This window comes from Struthio camelus, chromosome 3 (genome assembly GCF_040807025.1).
Source record: "Struthio camelus isolate bStrCam1 chromosome 3, bStrCam1.hap1, whole genome shotgun sequence".
In the NCBI taxonomy this organism is placed as follows: domain Eukaryota; kingdom Metazoa; phylum Chordata; class Aves; order Struthioniformes; family Struthionidae; genus Struthio; species Struthio camelus.
The window spans coordinates 8,156,879-8,176,997 of record NC_090944.1 but is presented as its reverse complement, the minus strand read 5'-3'; the positions used below and the strand labels follow the sequence as shown (position 1 = coordinate 8,176,997).

General features: G+C 52.2%; 1 protein-coding gene across 1 annotated transcript in view; it reads right to left on the bottom strand.

Moving 5' to 3' along the window:
• LOC138066526 (otoferlin-like) overlaps positions 1-20,119 on the bottom strand; it is a 45,733-nt gene that overhangs the window by 10,084 nt on the left and 15,530 nt on the right. The window contains 18 exon segments of the mRNA XM_068936392.1: positions 561-698; positions 1,493-1,627; positions 3,432-3,553; positions 5,980-6,046; positions 7,153-7,299; positions 8,117-8,146; positions 9,560-9,690; positions 10,507-10,669; positions 10,961-11,122; positions 12,438-12,557; positions 13,356-13,517; positions 14,061-14,195; positions 15,542-15,666; positions 16,041-16,230; positions 16,619-16,771; positions 18,242-18,358; positions 19,206-19,296; positions 19,770-19,870. Of these exon segments, the coding sequence (XP_068792493.1) occupies positions 561-698; positions 1,493-1,627; positions 3,432-3,553; positions 5,980-6,046; positions 7,153-7,299; positions 8,117-8,146; positions 9,560-9,690; positions 10,507-10,669; positions 10,961-11,122; positions 12,438-12,557; positions 13,356-13,517; positions 14,061-14,195; positions 15,542-15,666; positions 16,041-16,230; positions 16,619-16,771; positions 18,242-18,358; positions 19,206-19,296; positions 19,770-19,870 (2,289 nt within the window).

The window sequence follows — 20,119 nt, the reverse complement described above, 5'->3', positions numbered from 1 at the left end:
TTATCTTGACATAAGAATGGAGGTCAAGAAGGACTTTTTCCAGAGTGCACTCCATATAAAGAGACAGGCATTAGCTGGACCACATTGATTATCACTCGGCATGTGTCCCACAAGGTGACAGGCCCTTCAGCCAGATCTACTAATCCCTGCCTCCTCCTGGTTTGCTCAGCATATGCCTCATTGATTATCTAAAGGGGATTATGTAAAGAACCAGAATCTCGTAGTCTGGGCTGATCCAAATTCTTCTCTGAAGTTGAGCACTACAACGGACACCTCCATCCATCCTGTAGGCCAGGTGTCTGGACCTCACACAGGCTTAGTATCCCAATGGGGAGAGCACAAAGCTAGGAAGACGCCCCTTTCAAGGGCCCATCAGTGAGCTGCTTTAGTCCTCATGCTGCATCCTTGACCTTGGTGCCATCTGCTATCAGGTGGATGCTGGCACCAACAGCACCAAGAACTAAAAGTCAACTTCTCTGCAGCTTCAGCACCAGCTCTGGGTGTGAGCACTGTAAGGGAACACAGCATCACGCCTTGGCATACAACGTGGTTATACTCACCCGAACAACACAGACTCGGACCAGCACATTGATGGGGTCATTGCTGGGGATCCCCTGGAACATGCCCAAGTCGGGGTCGTATCCTGCCTCCTTGCCCATATCATCAGGGAGCGGCACTTTGTAGACACAGATGGAGCCCTAGCACAAGGGAGTGCACAGCCTCAGTAGTCCTGCTGCTCCCGAGGCTCGGAGCGAGCAGACCCATCCCAAACCACCCTTCCTGAGAGCCCACTTTCTCTCCTTGTTTCTAGCCCTGCGCTGTAGTAGACAGGCGAGGTCTGGAAGCTTCCTCTGCCTCACAAGCACCCCCTGCAGAGGATACAACCCTGAGCAGAGCAACTGGACAACGTGAAGGACACCTGCAGAGGAATCAGACTAGCAAGGTGCTCACAGGCAGGGAATTCCAGGAATACAACTGGCAGAAAACCAAGAGCAATGGAAATAAAAGGTGCTGTCAAGGCAGGGGCTGGGAAATCCAGGAACTACCACGTGAAACACAGTTCATCTCCATGCTCCCTGACCGTCTGATCACTCCCTCCAGCAAGAGTTTAACTTGCATGCATTGGTGCAACATGGCAGGCAGCCCCGTGCTATTGGTGAAAAATAGTCTGCAACGATAACTCCAGGCATGACTTATATCCACAGCGGGTGATAAAGAGGATCTGCTTTGCCCTTGGCCTTCTGTAGGAATCACAAAAGATCTGGTTGCTGCAAAGGACTGCCCTCTGCAATGCACTCTGTGAAGCCATCTGACTCCTGGGGCTATCCTTGGAGGCTTACCCTCCCTGCAAGGAGATGTGGTTGAGTCAATGCAAATTGGTCTCTCTTACATCCAACCTCCTTTCAGCTAATGCACCTTCAAGGAGAGAACCCTATAGGCAAGGCTTTCCCAAGCTGTCCCTGCCCTGACCCAACTCAGCAGCCACACTCACTCTGAACCTCCCCACTAGCCGCTCCTCTTCTGTTGCGTCGTCATCATTGTCCCCGATCTTTCCACGGAGCAGGTTGAAGGTGTGCAGCCAGTCCTCAAAGTTATCAAACTCTGTTTCCAGCTCTTTGTTGAAGACCTGTGATGACACAAAATTAGAGGGGAGCAGTTTAAAAAAAAAAAAAAAAAGAAAAGATCCAGTGGTCACCCAAGGACAATCAAAGAGATCATGGACATCACCATTCCCAGTGACTAATTCTCTAGGATGCAAAGGGATCTCCAGGTCATTGGGTTAGACCTTGATGACATAAGCACCTTCCCAAACTGATCATGTATAGGAGGGAACCTCAGCTGAATGGGCTGTGTAGCTATTCCCCTTATGTGTATAATCCGGGTTCAAATTCCTTCTCAGGCCCAGAGTCACAGATTCTATAGTAAAGTCCATGGACCACTAACCTGAACCAGGGCCCTTTCCTGCACTGAGTCTTGGCCAGGCTAGCTATGGCCCACAGGAAGCTCTCCCCCACCCAGGGCCCATCCAAACTGCCCATGGGATAGCCTTGCCCCAGGCTATTCCCTGCCCCTGCCCAGCAGTGGGATGGGGCTGGGCACATTGGCCTGGAGCCCTGGCACCAGGCCTGGCGCCAGGGTCCTGGTTTGGGTTGCTGATGGGCAATGCCTGGCCCTGATCCATCTCCTACTATAGCTGTAGACTCTGATTCCACCGTGGGGAGGGTGTTCTCACCAACTTAGAACTTCTTCCTCCACTCTCAAGACCAAGTTGATGCCTTTCTCATACTACTCATTAAGCTACACGATTGCCTGATCCTTCAGTGCAGTTACAGAGAGCAAATCATAGCTCCCCCCACCTTTGGTTTTTTTTCTCCCCTGTAATTCCTGCAAGTACTTCTGGTTCCAGCTGCATTGTGTGGGACAAACCCCTCCAAGAACTACATACAGTGATGGCTGTGATTCCTGCTGCCATGAGGCATGTTGGGTTTCAGCCCCACATACAGCAGCTGGTTGGGCACTCAGGATGCCAGTCACCTCAGGAGCTTTAGACATCCACTGGCTGAACATGGGAGCTGCCTGATCAAATGGGGGCATCTCTGGATGGGCAAATCATACAGTCATATGGGAACTGAGGTGGGAAGGGACCACTGGCATTCAAAGTTAGAGAAGCTTGCCCAGGGTCAAGCTCCCATGTCTCCAAGGACTGAGAGCTCTGCAAAGTTGCAGCACACTCATGATGAATCAGTTCATTGTAGGAAACAAATGATGCTTTATGTCCAACAGGAATTTCCTTTGCTGCATCTTGCGTCCATTTCCTTCTGCACTCTCCTTTGTCCTCTGCCATATCCCCCTGCCATGTACCATCAGGTACCTGAAGATGACAATTCAATCCCCCATTCACCTTCTCCTCTCCAAGCTGAACAAACCCAGCTCTCAGCCTCTTCCTCTTCTTGTATGCCACGTCCTCCAGACCTGTGACCAGCCTGGTGGCTTCCACCACTGGACTCACTGCAGTAGGTCAGTGTCTTCCTTGTGCTGGGGAGCACCAGTCAGGACAGAGAAGCCAGAAGGGATCTGACAAGTGCCAGAAAGAGGGGAAGAATCCCTCCCCTCAACTCGCTGGCCAACTCTTGCTAACACAGCCCAGCATGCACTTGGCCTTCACTGCTAGAAGGGTTCACTGCTGACTTTTCCTGTCCCCAAGATCCCAGGTCCTTTCCTGCAAAGCTAGTTACCCTGAACTCTCCGTCTATGCAGAGAATTTGACAGTCCCAAGGCACATCTCACCCAGTGCTAGATACCCCTCACACAGGTGAGATGCATCCAGCAGGGGTGTTTTCCACTGTGTTTTCCACATGGCTAGGATCCGACTTCCATCCTGCTGCTGAGCAGGCAGAGCCGCCTCCTCCTCCCCCTGCCAACACACATACCTTCAGTTCATCAATCTTCAGCTTGTTCTGCTTCTCAGGAAGCTCAGCGGCTCACTGCTGCTTCTCCTTGCTCTTCGCCTGACCCTTGGAGCCTTTCATGGGAGAGTCATCCGGTTTGATTTCTGAGTCCAAGGGGAAGCAATGGGGATGGAGGAGATGGAAACGAGGGTGAGGTGGAGCAGGGGAAGACAGGGAAGGGGAACATGATCACAGGCACTCAAACAGGAGGAACATGAAAGCTGACAGCTGCTACTGCCTGCAATTCCCATCTCAGTCCCACAGAAACCCTTCAACCTCTCTCCTGTCTTTCCTCAGCTCTGGCCATTGCTACCCAGCTCACAGCATTTCCAGGAGCCCACAGATCTCCGTGTAGGGAACTCCCACAGTTGACCCGAGCAGGAGTCATTTGGAGGACTACGAAACATGGACTGAGAGCCTAGGCTCTGCCTAGTTTCAACAGCACTGAAAATATCTGATCCTGCCCATAGCACCCTCTTTTCTTCTTTCCACTTGTCCTGCTGGGCTGCTAGTACAACACCCTTCCCAGTCTTCCCTGAAGGGCTCATTTCCCCATCTCACTCTGGTCTCCGCTACGTCCTTTGAAGCTGACAGCAATGGCGTTGGAGAAAAGAGAAGGGAGTGAAAAACATCAAGGGCACCTGGCTGGGCCCTGCTAGGTGCGCCCATGGAAGAGAATACTTCCTGTGCCCAGACCCCTGACACGTGCACAGCTTGCAGAGCAAAACCCCTGCCTAGGTGTGGCTGAGGTGACAATGCTTGAAGCTCAGTGCCAAAGCACAGACTGCTGCTCTTCAAGGGTGACGCCAATGACTAGCTGCAACAACAGGCTCTTAAGATCTCTCTCTCTTCCGAGTAGTCACCAGCCAAGGACACAGTACAGTCTACCTAGAAAGGCATGCTCAAAGGAGGCTGCACAACACTGCACGCTTCTCCCACTCATGTGCAATCCCCAGCCCTCACTGCCTCTATCCCGCCAGCTTTCATGGCTGCTGCGCAAGGCAGATGAGAACAGACAGATGACAACAGATAAACCTTTAATGCGGAAGAGGAAAGCAGGAAGGAAGGGCAGTGTAAAAGGGGAAAGTGAACCCTGCTCAGAATGACTGACAGAGAACGAGGAGGCATACAAGGACACCCCCCCAACAGCTCTGCTACTACAGCAAGCCCAGGCAGAAGCTGCTCAGAGTCATCGCCAAGCTCAGCAGCACCTGGCCTCATCTTTCTCATGATACAAAGGCTAGTCTTCCAACAGAAGCCAGACTCTCTATTTTTCCCACCTAATGGAGTCTGCATGAACAGGACAACCACCCCCTCTCCTCTGAATTCACGATCTATGGAGAGCAGGGGAAGCAGGCAGCGCTGGGAACTCAGTGCTATCTGCTGCTACCCTTCTTTACTCCACTGCCCATTTAGTCCATAGGGTGGCCCTTTGCTGAGCCCCTACGCAGAGGCTCCTAACCTTTTCCCTCTGCCCATTCCCATCTCAGTCTTCATGACTGAGCTGGCCAATCATGGCTCCTCAGGGAAATAAAACTTACCAGCCCTACTGGCGGCACTGCCAAAGAGCCTGCAGGGTGGACAAGGTCACCCTTGGACAGCAGGTCCCAGCTCACTCATGTTCACAGCCCATAGTACTCTTGGTATGAAATTGGCCTCACCCAGCTTGAGGCATCTGCAATGCCCCATCTGAGCTACTGTCCCCCAGACTCCTTGAGAGAAAAACACACTCAGGGCACACTTCATCTCAGGACAGTATCTAAAATAGGTCAGAGAACTGGCCTGGAAATGCATAGTTTTCTCTATTGCCCATTCTAGAAAACCAGAACACAGCTAGAAAACCACACATTCTAGAAAACAAATTCTAGAAAACCAGAACACTTTCAGCTTTAGATAACAGATTAAAAAAAAAGTGTAATCTGAAAGTGTAAACAGATCACTCTTCAGCTTTACACTGAAGATAAAACAGTCAGGTTAGATGGATCCCAAACATCTTGCCTAGTTGACTCTTCCCTGGCAAAACTGGGGCAAAAGGAGGCCTCCATAAAGCCTCCCTCATGGTGACGAGGGAAAACCCTGCAAATGCGATATTAACGTATCTGTGCCTTGGTGTTCTCAATAGACTTTGAGCACACAGCCTTGCAGCTCTATAAACACATGGGCAAGGGGATGTGACTACTAACTTCTGAAGGCACAAAAATGCCTTCAGTCAATAACACAGATCCTAGTCACTAATCTCATTACTTCCACACAGCCTTCCTTCCAGCAGGGATGAGCTGGAGGCTGCCACAATGCCACACTCGGACTGGGAGTCCCCTGGCATTTGCAGCCTGATACGTCAGCCCAACACAATCCATACCAGGTCTGCATTCACAAAAATTGATCCCGCCTGGAGATATGCAACACAGCACGAGTATCTGATTGAGCAGAAGAGCAATTGCATGCTCGGAATTGGGTGCCCAAGCACCAAAAGGAACTCTGGTCCTACCCTTCCCTGCCCCGTTTCCTCCCTTGCTTGCAAACAGCTCACCCTCAGCAGTCTCCATTCCCTCCTCCTCCTCTGCTTCTGCTGCGGCTGCTTCCTGCTGCCAAAGTTGCTGGGGGAGAAACGAAATGAACAACGAGTGGCCAGTTGCACTGAGCTCTCTGTGCTCATTGAAAGTGCCTAGCTTAGGGGTCGCAGCTCTCCCTTTCTCCTTTGAGCAGGGAGCTAGGATCTAGCCAAACTGGAGAAATCAAAGTTGTTCAACACAGTCTTCAACAGTGACGCTGCTAAATAACTGTGCTCTCAATACAAACGAGACACAAAATAAGTACACTCAAGGAAAAGAAACCCTGCTCAGCTCTGCCAGGTGAAAGCCTGGTTGACAGTCAGGCAAGGCTGGCGAGAAAAGCAGCATGGCCCCAAGCCTTTGGCCACAAGGCTGCCCCGGTCTCTGCAAGAACAGCCTATTAGACAGCTAAAGCACTTTTGTGTCTCTCTTGCACTTGTCTAAATTGTGTGTCCATCCAGGAAGCTGGACAGAGCCCAGGCAAGTGGGGATGGCTCTAGGGTATCCAAGGAGCAGTTCCCAAGGCCAGGGATGTTGCCAGTGCAAAGAGCCTTTAGTTTTAAAGGTGGTTCTGTGTAACAGCAGAGGATCAGGCCCCACAAGAGAAAAGAAACACCCTCTCCCTCACTGTACAATTTTTCAGCACTGGTACGCGAGCAGGAATTCTCACAAAGGCAGGGCTCAGCCATGAGCAGGACTGTGTGCGAGGGAGTCTCTCTCGCAGGGGATGGGGCAGGAGGACGTGTCTATGTTTGCATGGCATCCTTGTGCACTTGGGCAGTTCGCAGCTGAGACACTGGGAAGACGACTGGGCTGGTACCAGCAAGGGAAACAGAACGAGCACCTGGCTGGCGCAAGCCCACGTGCCCCTTACCAGCTCGGCAATGGTCAGGAAGGCAACAGGCAGAAACAGCAGCTGATCGCTGCTTTTCTACCACCCCATTTTTCACACCGGGGATGGGGACTTCAATACACATACTTCCCCTCCTTCCTTAGGCCAGTGGTCCCAGCCTTAGTGCTGGGAATGGGCACTGTTTGCATTTCAAAAGCAGTCCACTGCTGTGCTGTCCCAACAGATGTTAGGACTGTGCTGTTCTGCTGGAAATAGCCCAGACCTTGCAGGCAGGGAACATCTTCCTGCACCCCTCCACTGCTCTGCACCCACTCTCCTCCAATGTCTCCATTGAAGCAAAATACTTGGACCACCAGTCCAGCATGCTCTCATCCGGCTCCTCCTCTTCTCCTTCCTCTCCTCCTCCTTTCTTCTTCTTCTTCCTTTTCTCCTTCTCTTCCTCAGACTGCAGGAACAAAGGAAGCAAAGACAGAGAAGAAGAGGGATCAGATGGAAGCAAGATGTCTCTCAAAGGGCCAAGGAGATGGGTAAATCCCTTGAGAAGGCAGAACCCTCCTGGCTGGGCTGTATCATTAGCACCTGCCACCTTTTACAACCAGAGAAACTGAGGCTCCGAGTAGCAAAGGGAGCTGCCCAAGGCTCCAGAGAGATAGTGTCAGAGTCCTAAACCAGAGATGTCCTCATCCCTTTTCCACCATCCCTTTCACTCATGCATTTCCCAGGCTGAAGCACCTGAAGCTTACATGGTACCAGGCCCCCCTGTCCCAGCAAGGTATCCTGAGCCCGCTCAGTGCATCACCATTAAGCCTTTGGGAGGTGGTACCACAACCACATAGCTGTGGTGGGAATAATCATCATGCACACTCGCAGGGTGCTGTCTCTCCTGCTCCTCCCAGCCCAACTATGCCCTGAAGTGCTCACCAAGAAGTATTCCCAAATTTGCAGGGACCAAGCCAGTGCTATAGCTACGGTCTAAACAACATAGCTCTGTCTTTGCCTTGGCATGAAGGGGCCCAGGTCCCTGCTTGCTCGGGGAGGGGTGTGGAGGACGCATGAGGGCGGCTGGTGCCATGGTGGCCACTGCCTTGCTTGCTGGGTCAGGGCCCTCCTGTGTCTCTGCTGTGCAGCCCAGCCCAGCTCCACTCACGCCCAGCAGCCAGAGGACAAGCAAGGCACAGGATCGTTCACTGAAAGCCACACAGAAGGGTAGCATAGGCTGTGGAGGGGTAGAAGCACACATGCAAGGCAGATCCGTCACTTACCACCTCCACCTTCACCACTGCATCCGAGTTCTGCCGCCAGGGCTAAAAGGGAACAGGGAGAGGGAACAGCAGGCTAGTGGGCAACTGCACCGCCAAAAGGCAGCAGAGTACAAATGCACACAGACACACACGTGCACAGTGAGCTGCGAGAAGTCACAAACAGCTCCCCACGGTTGCAGGAAGCAAAGGCCTTGAAGGAACAGCCCTGGCTGGGAAGCTCTGCATACAAGGGAGACGTCTGCTGGGACACATCAAACCCATCTCCTCTTGGGAGAGCTCTGCTAATGAAGAACCCCAATCCCAAACAATGAGAGCACGGGCCTGGAAAGATACCTGGGCCTTCAGTATGGATAAAGATTGCTTTGCTCCCTTGGAGCTTCTTTTTGTCTAGCTAAGGAGGTTTGCAAGTGTTTGTGGTACATTTCCCAAAGCCAAGAAGCATGTGCATGCCAGGGCTTTTCACACATGCACACATGCTCTGGGGGTCCTCCTGAACACAGCTGGGCCAACAGACTCCTTGTGAATGCAAATGCAAGTGACAAGAGTTTTTTGTGCACCTGCTAGGAACTCTAGGTAGAGGTGCATTTCTAAATCCACCAAGGACTTGTGGGTTGTACGTGTGTGTGTGTGTTTATGCACATGTGCATCTGTGCAGAAGTGGCTTTGTATGTGCTGTGGTCTTTCTGTAGATGTGCCCATGAGGGGCCATGGATATGCATGCACATTTGGAGCCCGCAATGTGCCCATAGGCACATGCATGCACACATGCTGCTTGCCTGCAGAGGAGGACATGTCCCTACAAAGGGCTTCCTGTAGAGAGACAGGCATTTCTTTTGGTAGAGAGCGCTCTGGAGTAGACAGCTACAGGAGGGTGCTCCAATTTCCATTCTGGGCAAGAAAACGGTGACAGGCTTATTCAACACGTGAGCAAAGTCTGACTCCTCGGGGACACATTGCTTGTCCCATGTGCAGACTGCTGATTTTTCAGGGCAGACCCAGTAGGTCTAAAGGGCTCTGCCTGCATCAGGATGACTCTGTGTGCCTGGATCAGCCCCGTGCCACATGCATCTGAGGTGCATGCATCTCGAGTCTGCACCATTCACAGAACGATGGTTCAGACAGAGCAACACAGGGGCAGGGTTATGCTCATGGGGGCTCATTCCTATTTAACTGTCTTCACAGGAAAACGTACCAATACCTCATTTTCTTAGCCCAGGACAGGCTGTCTTGGGGCAGCAAGCACCAGCTGAGTTCAGCCAGGACAGGACAGGACGTGACTGATTAGTGCAACTAACTATGACCCCAAGGCCTTTAATTCCAGGCATCAGTCCAACTACATGCCCAACAGCACAAGGTGGCCTCTGCTTGCGGGGGGATCACCCAGTTATTGACAATGCAGTGAAGACAGACATGCTAAAGTAGTGCCGACACACGGATACTCACAGCTTCCAGCTTCACCATGGTCTCCATCTTCTTGATGGGAACCTCAGGTTCCACCTTGACAACAAGCTCCCCCGTGGGGCAAGAGGGAGGACCTCTGTCGGCCATTGCCAGAGAGCCATTGAGCAGTTCAACTGGACAGAGGACAGAGAAAGACAGACAACAAGAGAGAAAGGATAGTGCAGAGTGGAAACTGAGAGCTCAAGTGCGATCCTACAGGATTCAGACAGGAGTGGCGTGTGACCCTCTTGTTCAGAGAAGGACCAAAGCAGGGAAGTTAGTACACTGGTTGGGATTCAAACACTGGCCACCTCAGTGCCAGGAACACTGCTGGTCTTGCTGCTGTCCCCATGACTTTTCAGGTCTCCTTGCTACAAATGTCCACAGGGAAGGCATCTCCACCTAAGCAAGCCATCCCAGGCTCTCGTTATAATCGCCAGAGATCTAAGTAATTCAGTCTAGTCTAGAGCACAAGGCCCGTGCCCTGGACAGAAAAGCTACTTGCAATGACACAACGATGAGTCCAGCCCTCCAGGCTGCATTAAGTGTATTGACTATATCTCTTCCACGGGAGCCTGAGCTGTCTGTCCTGAGCAAATTCATCTCCCAGTCCTGAGGAACAGTTGGAGATTGTAGAGCCATGGAAACACAGCTGTGTTAGTGGTGAACCAGGCTTTCTTGTCTGACAGGTATCAGGAAGAGTAGGCAGTTATCACAGTGAGACCCATGGATCAAACCAATCAAAAGGCAACGATGACCTCATGCCCCCACGGCTTCCCAACCCCTTGATGTGAACCTTGAATCCTAATTCATTTAACAACCAAGCAGACAATGCCCCATAGTCCTTACAACCCACTACCCATCTCCCTTCTTTTCTATATCGCTCACTCGTGTGCAGTGCCCCACCAATGACCCACACCAGCCTGTCCCTCTTGGCCCAAGCCTGGTACCTGTCATATTCCAATGGTGGGCTGCCTTCTCTGGTGGGCGACAGATGAACTTTCAGACGGAGCTGACAGCACGGGACCCCACTAGGGTATAACGCCCAAAAGCCCGGCACTCCACCACTCGGATGTGGAGGGGCGGGTGAAGCAGTTCATTCTCTGGGAGGTCCTGGAAGCAAAGGGGTCCTAGTTATCAAGGGCTGCATGTAGGCTACAGCATGTCTATTGTGGTGGTTGCCAGTAGGGACTCAAAGAGAGATCATGTTGGAGGAAGAGGTCTCATGTAACTCCAGCAGAGCTGGGCCTGGGAGCCATCACAGAAAGGGGATCCCCAACTAGGCTGGAGATCACTTCCTTTACTATCGTGGGCAAACGGAAGCAAGGGGCCAGCAGCCACAATTTGAGCTCCAGCCAAGCCTGGATTTTGGCCAAGGGCTCAGAGGAAAGAGGCAACACTCACCACTCCCAACCGCTTGACTGAAGTGCTGAAGTTGGCGCTTTTCTTGTAGTTCTGGATGAGAGCTGACTGGACCCCCTTTCCAGTACACTCAATGTCCACACGGGGCCACTCCACCTGAGCCACGTTCACTCTCTTCAGGTCTCTGAGTCCCCAGAACAACATCTAGGGCAGCAGGAGGAGGAAAGGCATACAGGTGAGAAGAACTGCCCCCAACTGCTGCCAGACCTCTTTGCTGGAGCCAAAGGAGTTGGCTTTCCTCATCCCCTGGGAGCAAGGATCCCTCACGGCACACAAAATCACCTGGGCAGCAATGGAGCCCTCAAGCTTCTTTTCCTTCTCCATGCGGCTCTGGCATGCAGCATGCTCTCTCACTGACCCCACACAAACCACCCCATGACTCACCTGCAACAGCCTAACATCTCCTTTCCGATGCCCTCAGCACTCCTCTCCTAGCCCTCTTCTGCCCTCAGACTCCATAGAGCAGGACCACATCAGTTTAGTTTAGCCCATCTGCAGTGGCTCTTCATTCAGCACTGGCAGCATTTTGTCAGAAACAGGGAAATGACTGCCTCCTCCCCTTTCCTTTCTTGGGATAATTAGACCAACACCATGATTAAAAGTCCCCCTGAAACGAGCTTTTTCCACCTCCTGTCCCCCCATGGCCATATTCACACTGCGCACCAGAGGAATAGTATTTCTTTGACCAGATGAAAAAGTCTGCAAAACGTGGACGTAGGATCTCTTTAGAGCCCCTGGGGATCCGATCAGCAGCATCTCCTCCTAGCAGAGACACCTACAACAGCCGGGTGAGTCATGCACCAAACCTCACTGTCTCTATTGCCCACATCACCATTGTCTACCAGGTCAGCCTAGGGTGAGGAGCCCTGATGGATGTGTCACCATATCTCACTAGAGAGAAGCAGCAGGCATCCTGTCCTTGATGTCCAAGATAGGTCAAATGAGCTTCAGGCTACCAATCTTGGGTTTTTCCCCTCCCACCAATACTAAGGGAGAGTCAGCGTGACTACTTCAGGTGTAGGTGTACACCCCTAATGTGCATTCCTCTGAATTTCAGACCAAGTGCCCTCTACTGCAGCTCCTAGGCTTGCTATGGTGCCCACAGTTAAGAAAGCAAGCAAGTAGTAATCCAGTCATCCTGCTTTTTTTTTTTTTTTTTTTTTTAGGGCTGCTGCAGCTTAACTCCCTGTGCAGCTAGTACAGGCAGGTCCTTGCAATCCAAACATCTGGCTGTAGGTGCTTAACTTGTCATCAGAACCTCTAAGATCCCTCCTGGCCTTCAAACACCCACTGACAGAGTCTTCTGCCTTACATCACCCTCGCCTAACAGATGGAGCCCTCATAATGGGATCTGGTCGAGGCCATGACAACACAGTACCTTCTGCTGTGTAGCCATCTGGCTGTGCAGCATTCAAGTCTGGCGCCCCAAGACGAACCCCTCTGCTGTCAACGCATTTGCCTCCACTCTGTATTTACTCAGCACCAGACGAATCCCCAGTGGCACTGGCAGGATGGGACCCCTGTCAATGCCTGGGGGTCCATCGACACGAGGCAGGTCTGACTTGCCCCCAGCTCCAATCTGGAAGAGATGCATCACGGATTAAGGTCTGCTTTTTTGAACTGGGGGAACCGGCACACCCTGCTCTCCTGCACTGGGTCTGTAGAGTCTTAGACGATTCAGCAATCCACTGACTGTACAGTACAGGCACTTTGGGAAAAGGTGTTCATAGGAGCAGAAGAGGTGGTGCTATGCTTCCACACAGGGCACATTCAGCAGCAAAGCAAACTTCCAAGCCCACCCACTAGTGCAGCTGACAGGCTGATACGGACAGGCTTTGGCCAGCTCAAAGCCTGAGCAAAGCCAGCAGGTCTCTACTCCACCACCTTCAACCACTCCAGGCATCTCCTGCTCTGTCTAGTCAATGGAAAGAGAGGGATACCTACAGAGAGAGATTAGCCCCCACCCTGAGCTCCTTGTCAAAGATGCTTAGCATACACCATCTTCCTCTATGAGAACTCACACCCCTTTTACCTGGGACCTTCCCATTGACATCTCTTGAGAGAACCAAGACTCCCAATGACAGCTTCCATAGCCCAGGGATGTTGCAGAGACTTTGTGCTGCTGCAACGCTTTAGTAGGGTTCCCTGCCAGAAAGAAGCTGGCATTCATTGCACACCAGCATAACTCTGCAGGAGCTGCCCTCACACTGAGCTGCGAGTAGCTATACTACACCCTGCTAGCTTTTCTAGGATGCATGAACTAACCACTCTTTGCAGCACCTCAGAAACAGAAGCATGGATTAAACGCGGTTCTCCCCCACACCCCCTCCCGCTCTCTTCCCTCCCTCGGTCTGGGATGGCTCTGTCCAGCTGCTACCTGCAGTAGCTCAAAGGCAGCCAGCAGGTCGCCTGCTGTGGAGTTGCCCCGGTATATCTGGTAGCACTCCAGCTGCGGAGGGAACCGTGGAGGGCAGTACTGTTCATCTGACATCTTCACCACAGGTTTGGCAAAGGTGCGGCCCATCAAGTCAGCTTTGCCCTGGCCAGGCAAAGACAGCACTCGCGTTTTTAGCATCGGGCTTCTTGTCTGCCTTGAGAGACCAACCAAAGGTCTCCACAGTTAGCCCCACAGCACTCCCCAGTGTGGGCAGAACAGGATCAGTCTGCTGCACGTACGTGACCAAAGCTCAGTGCCACCTTCCACTGGTGCCTTTCCATCCACAAGGCCTTTCCTAATGCACCAACTTCTTTAAGGAAGGTGAAGGAGGTGGCCCAGGGTTGGGGCAGCAATGAGGCCAGGACTGAGCACTGCTCTACAGGGAGAGACTACAGTAATATATCCTTGCCTCCAGCCTCACCTGAACTCTTGCTTCTGGCTCCAAACATAAGACACCAACGAGTGCAAGAGATCAATTAGCAGCAGAGGCTCCTAGTTTCTTCTGTGCCCTGGGAAACAGGGAGGAAACATCTTCCACAGGTCAGGAAAAACACTTCTTCTCACATCTGCTGCACCAGCTGCCTTGCCAGGAGTGATCTCAGTACCTGAATCAGAAATGCTTTCCTCTGCTGAGATTCATCTTACCACTGGGTCCTGCTCATAGATCTCAATGACAACTATGGGAGGGTCGTCCCGCATTTCGTGAGCTTCTCCATATAGCTCCACATTGTCAAAGACCAGCAGCTGGTCTCAGCTTGGGCAAAGGCTTTCATTGAGAACCTGGAGGAACAGAAACAGCATTTACCACTACAGCTAGGAGTAGCAGCCAGGGCCTAAGGCTCTGAACAACGGGAGCAGAGAGGATATTGATCTCAGTTTTCCTGCACCAGGACTTTTGCAGCGCTGCGAGCAGCGGGGAGGTTACTTTGAAAATATGAGGGGATTTATCTTGGGCCACATTACATGTCCACAACATAAAGGCTCCCTTACTTCATGGTAGGCACCCCAGGATCCCTGACTAGGGAGGGGAGAGAAAAGAAATCTCTTTATGGCACCGCTTGTCTCTTCCTAAGGTGTATGGCTAAAATAGATGAGATGTATTTTGTCTTGTAAAGGTCCTTTTCTCCCCACTGCTTATTCAGAGAATTGAGGCAGCCCTGATGCAGATGTGGACACTGTGGCAGTCTGCAGTCTATTGGGTATTAATGCTATTGCCAAGCAGTGCTTTGGATCACAGATATTTACTGGATCATACTGTGAAGGCACCTGGGGCTAAACCCATTAGAGGGTTGATGGCTTATGGGGCAAGAGACAGGAAAGAGCCACATTAGGATCTGAAGCCTGATCCAAAGGAAGGGGAATTACAGGTCTAACTCGCTTGGCAGATCTTGACCCAAGATACTTGCAGCTCCCAGAGTTCACCCCTTGCTCTGATGGTCTAATTTTCTCTGCCTGAGCATCTGCTTCCTTCTGTCAAATCAGGACAAAACAGTACCCTGCAAAGGGGCAGCCACAGGGATGACCCCATTTCCGTGAATGACCCCAGGCCTGGCCTGTCTGAGCCAGGCCACAGGCTGCAACTTCAGTGCTGGCAGCACCGGTAGGCTGGCGCTTGCTCTGTAGGCAAGTGAGCCATAGCGCATCTCCCATGGACTCTCCCAGGAAAAAACAGCAGGCAGGCACAAATTATTCCCAGCTTCCACAAGGTTTGCTAAAGCTCGGCAGCCTTCAGCACAGGAAGAGATGGCACAGAAACACCTCCTGCTTCCTGTAGGGTCCAGTTTCTCTTCACCAGGCAGCTGAAAGCTCAGTCACACAGAAACGGGGTGGCTGTGTGCTTGTGCCCAGGGACATGCAGTGAAAGGGCTGTTGGACTTGCCTGCAGCTGGGGAAGAGACTTCCAACAGGCTTCCTTTGGGTGCAAGGTTGCTCGAGATAGCTAGTCAGGCCCCAGTGCTATGGCTGCTTTCGCACCCCAGGACCCCACGGTCAACCTGATCCATGATTCTGCAGGAGTCAGGAGACCCAGCCCCATGGCAGGGCAGCAGGATGGACAGATGATACTTGTCCTATCACATTCAACCCCAGGGATTGCCCACTCCTCCAGGTCAGGAAATAGTGTTCACCTCGGTGCATTGGCTCTGCGTGAGGAAGACGACTCGGGCAAAGGGAGCCAAAAGGCCACTACTCTCAGCAGCAAACAAACTCCTGGCCTGGTACATGTGGGCTCGCAGCTCAAACACCTGCTTCTCTGTGACAGAGAGAGGGGGAAGTGAGACAGCTTGGGATGCATCCCTGGAGCTTAGCCATGGAGAGCAAGGTCTCAGAGGCACACTTTTGCTCAGGGCCAACACGGATGAAGGAAGTCGGCTTAAAGCATGGATCCTGAATGGATATGGACTTCTTCAGGGTCCTGCTCACGATGTGCAGAATGACAGCTGGGAATGGGGTAAGGAGAAGGGTGCAGAAGTCCCCCACCCCAGCTCCCCATGGGAACAGTGGGAGACCTCAGACTGGCACATGTGGAAGTATTTCCCATATTTCCCCCTCAGTTCCTGCAGGTCCTTGGCCCAAGTGGTGTTGAACCAGGCTCCCGCCTGCCTTTTCCATAGCCTGCCCTCTTACTCGTGTAAAGGAGGCTGATGCGTGGAAAGGATGGCAGGTTTGGGCCTCTGGCTGTCATCTTCTCCTCAAAGCCACAGGGCACGCCGCTCAGGAAGTCGTTGCGCTGCTTGTTGAGGCCCAGCCACAAGTAAATCTCCATCTTGGCCTGAACTGTCCAGTCTGCAGGTCCAAAGCCCCTCTTCCCAGGTAGCTGGGCACAAGGGACAAGAGAGTTTACAGGGACATAGGAGAGGCCTTAGAGATTGGACAGACCACCTCTTGCAGTGCCCACCACCTTCTGCGGCCTCACCTTGTACCGCTGCTCCTTAAACCCAGGGACCCACCCCTTATCATTCTGGATCATGTCCGCTACTCTTTCTCATGCATCATGTTCTTCCCAGCACACTGGCTTCCTCTTCTCAAGCCACTAGCTCCCCTCCCAGCAAACTCAATAGGACATCTCTCTCCTTCCAGACCTCTATCACCTACCAGACCCATCTGGTACCCAGCTCTCATCTCCACCCCCATCCCCCCCATTCTGTCTCTGCTTCACCTCCCTCCTTGTGGTTTCAGCTCCCCCAAGGAAGACGGGCAGGCACCTTGAGGAAGACGGTCTTCACTTTGGCCCAGTCCTTTCCCATCTCCTCATCCACAATGCAGCAGAGAATATCCTTGCAAGGGAGACGCCTGTAAGCAATGCGTTTGTTGTTGCTCATCATCCAGATGAAGAGGTCAGCAATGGTGTGCTGGGGCTGTGAACACCAACAAAGAGCCCTGTCAGCATCTTAGCCCTTTCTGACCCCTGACACACCGGCAAGGTGAAGCCTAGCAGGAAAGAAACTGGGATTTACATTTGTTCTGATAAAATTTAAAAAAAAAAGAGATATTAACTCCAGATTGGAAGGCTGAAGATTTTCCCTTTCTCTTAGTTCAGTGCCCACGAGGACTGTAGGGCAGGTGCCCTGCACTTCCATTCCCTACAATGGAAGCAGCTCCCTCTCTGGACATCTCCTATCATGCCTTAGAGCCTGCTTTATTTTCTGCTGTGGCAAGCCAAAGCAGAGAAAAGAGTTACTTTATAATGGGCTATTTCACCAAGCCTAGGAGCCTCGCCCATATTGGCAAATGAGAACAGCAAGTGCCAAAACTACAACTTCCACGTGGACCAATAACCCCAAATGGCTGCAGCCACACAGACCCAGGTAGAAACTGCACGAATTTCAGAGGAACTGCAATTTTCTGCAGGAAGGAACAAAAGATTTTGCAGAAATAGCATCTTTTTGGAAATTTTGTGAGCAGCTCTAACATATTCGGCTATTAACTGTCACCCATGAGGTGGAGTGAAGCAAGAGTACACCGCAGTGATAACAATTAGATGGCTTCATCTGAAAGCTCTCCAAAGAGCTACCTACTTAACATTTTTCTCTAATTAGCAAAAATCAGAGATGGCTGCAGGCTGCTCACTTCAATATTGGGTGGACATTTGCCACCTTCTGGGGGCTGCTCCCCTGGGGAATTGCACGGCCTTGTCACGGCTCAAGGCAGGCAAAACCATCCTCTAGCTCAACTGCAAGAGGACCCAGTTCTGTTACTGTCTGGGAAGGGCTCTTCAACTTATATTAATGCTCATCCTTCCCAATCCAGGAGCGTATAGGCAAACCTGGGAGGCATGGGGCAGTTTATAGACTGACTATGCAAAGTTGCCAGATGGTGAAAAGTATACTGGTGACCTATTTCAGGCCAGGGCCCTGCCTCAGGCCCTGGGCCAGGCTGGGAAACGCCCCCACCTCAAGGGGTCCCTCCAACCAGCTCCAGGGATGCCCTGTCCAGGGCTAAGCCTGGCCTCACCTGCGGACGGGTTAGGGCTGGGCATTTTGGCTTGGGCTCACGGTGCACCAGGATGGACAGCCAGGGCTCAGTTCCCACCACAGACTGGTTAATTAGCACATGAGATATAACTGGTGTAGTCAGTGGAGGGAAGTGGTCATGCTGCCTTGGCTGAGCACCTCTCTTCAGACCACCTAATAGAAGTCTAAGCACCTGTCTTGACACAGGAGGAACATACAGGTCCTTTAGAAAAGGAGCAGAGCCCAACAAAGGTCTTTTCTTCTTGGACTGGCTCCTTGCAGAAGACCTGTGTCACTAGGGAACTCTCCTGCACGCAGGATTTGCCCATAAGCTGACCCAGCTAACAGGCACTCTCCATGTGGAGGGCAACTCACCTCATCAGCTAACAACCAGAGTTTCTGGAGGAAGTTTTGCACCAGCTTCACCTTGTCTTTCATGGTGGTGTTCTTCACCTGCGAGCACAGAGTCGTGGCTTGCTGACCCATGTTTTCCTGTGATTAAAAGGGAGCCCAGGACACATTGTGAATGAGAGCACAATGGAGCACAGAGAAGGCAAAAGCAGCAGACAGGTCTCCCCGCGTTTAGGAAGGCGTGGTGAGGACACAAATGCCTTAGTCCTGCCACGTGCATCCAGATAATGGTACTTCTGGCGCCCCTTTGTTAACCTCAGCAGGATATAGGAAGGGTCCACAGCACAGAGGTTTCTGCCCCAGCAGGGCCTGCCATGGGACAGAGAGGTGTCAGTTGTGCTTATGGCATTTTGCAGTGGCTTCAAGCCTTGTCTTAAGCATAGCCTCTCCCCTTTCCCTGACTCCACTACAAATCAGCATCTGGCAGTTCAGAAGAGGGGACATAGAGGCTTCCACAGGTCACATTCATCACTCTGTTGTATGCAGCTGGCTAATGAAGCTTCATTGTGTCAGCTGGATAAACCACTTGGTCTTTGCACAGCTCCTTTCCAATAAGTTGGCCTACCAGCTCCAAATACCCAGGCTAGGGTTAGCCCTGCAGCATCTATACTCGGCAGAGTCCCCTACGTTCCTGCTTTCCCCTCTCCTGAACTCTTTGACAATAAAGCGACTCCTTTTCTGCACTCCGGGATTTCTTCCCAATAAAAAGCAGAGCGTGATGGAGGGGACGCAGTGGTGTGGACCCAAGGGTCATGTGGGACCTGTGCAAGACAGGAAGTGCTCTTGGGTCCCCCTCTTTAGCAATAAACCTCAAACCACCAATCCGCAGAGACTGGAAGTCAAGACCCCTAAGGACCAAGGTTCCCTACCGCATTGATGGGGACCAGCCCCATTCCCGAATCTTCCTCCCCAACTGAATCACACTTACCAGCTCCCTCATGCAGGACTCGAGTCTTTCTCGATCCAGCCTCATGCAGGAAGAGTGGTGCTGGTCCTTGTCAGCTAAGGTCACAAAGCACCTGATGGAAAAGCTCGTCAGCATGAATCCTGCGAGAGCCTGCTGGCTCTCTGCAAGCAGCCTTGCCAGGCTGGATCTCTGCTAGCAGTAGGGCACTTGCCTACACGGAAGCGCCCTTGTTCTTTCAGTGTGCGCTGCAATCGCAGCCAAGTGGCCTATTTACACCCAGCACTCAATGACGTGCATGAGGAGAAGGTACCACTCAGGCACTAGCCTGTGGAGGCCACAAGACTGAGTCTGTGTGGCTTTCATCACTGGCTGGGGGTCTTTGGAATTCAGAGGCGAGTACCACCTTGCCCATGCTCCAAGGCAGAAGACAATCAATATGGTGGTGTGCTAAGCCAAGAAAATGATTGCCTGTCATCTCGGAGCATAACGCAAGGGGAGCTCATGCTCTCAGTCCCATGATCTTGCCCATATCCCGGCTGAGAGCACAGGTCTGTGGTGGGCAGCTTTTGCTAGTCTTTTACTCACAAGCACCCACTGCTCAGCTCCTCCAGGACCCCTCGGAGCCAGCGCTCCAGCTGTGGCTTCTCACTCTTGATCGTTTCCTGCACATCACTGAGGCCTTCCTCCTGGAATGGCAATGGGGGGGAAGCAGTGAAGGGGGCAGTGGAGCAGAGCCCCACAGCAGGCTGAGGTTTAGCACCACAGCCACTCCATGAAGAGCAGCCCTGGCACTGCCAATAGCACACACCTGCTTCTTCTCCAGGCTTTCCTGCCACAGAGCTCAGCTCTGGCACATGTTTGGCTGGGGGAGGTTGGCTTCAGTTGATGTGAATTTCACCTCTCTCCACCTGCAGGCATCACAAAGGCTCCTCAGC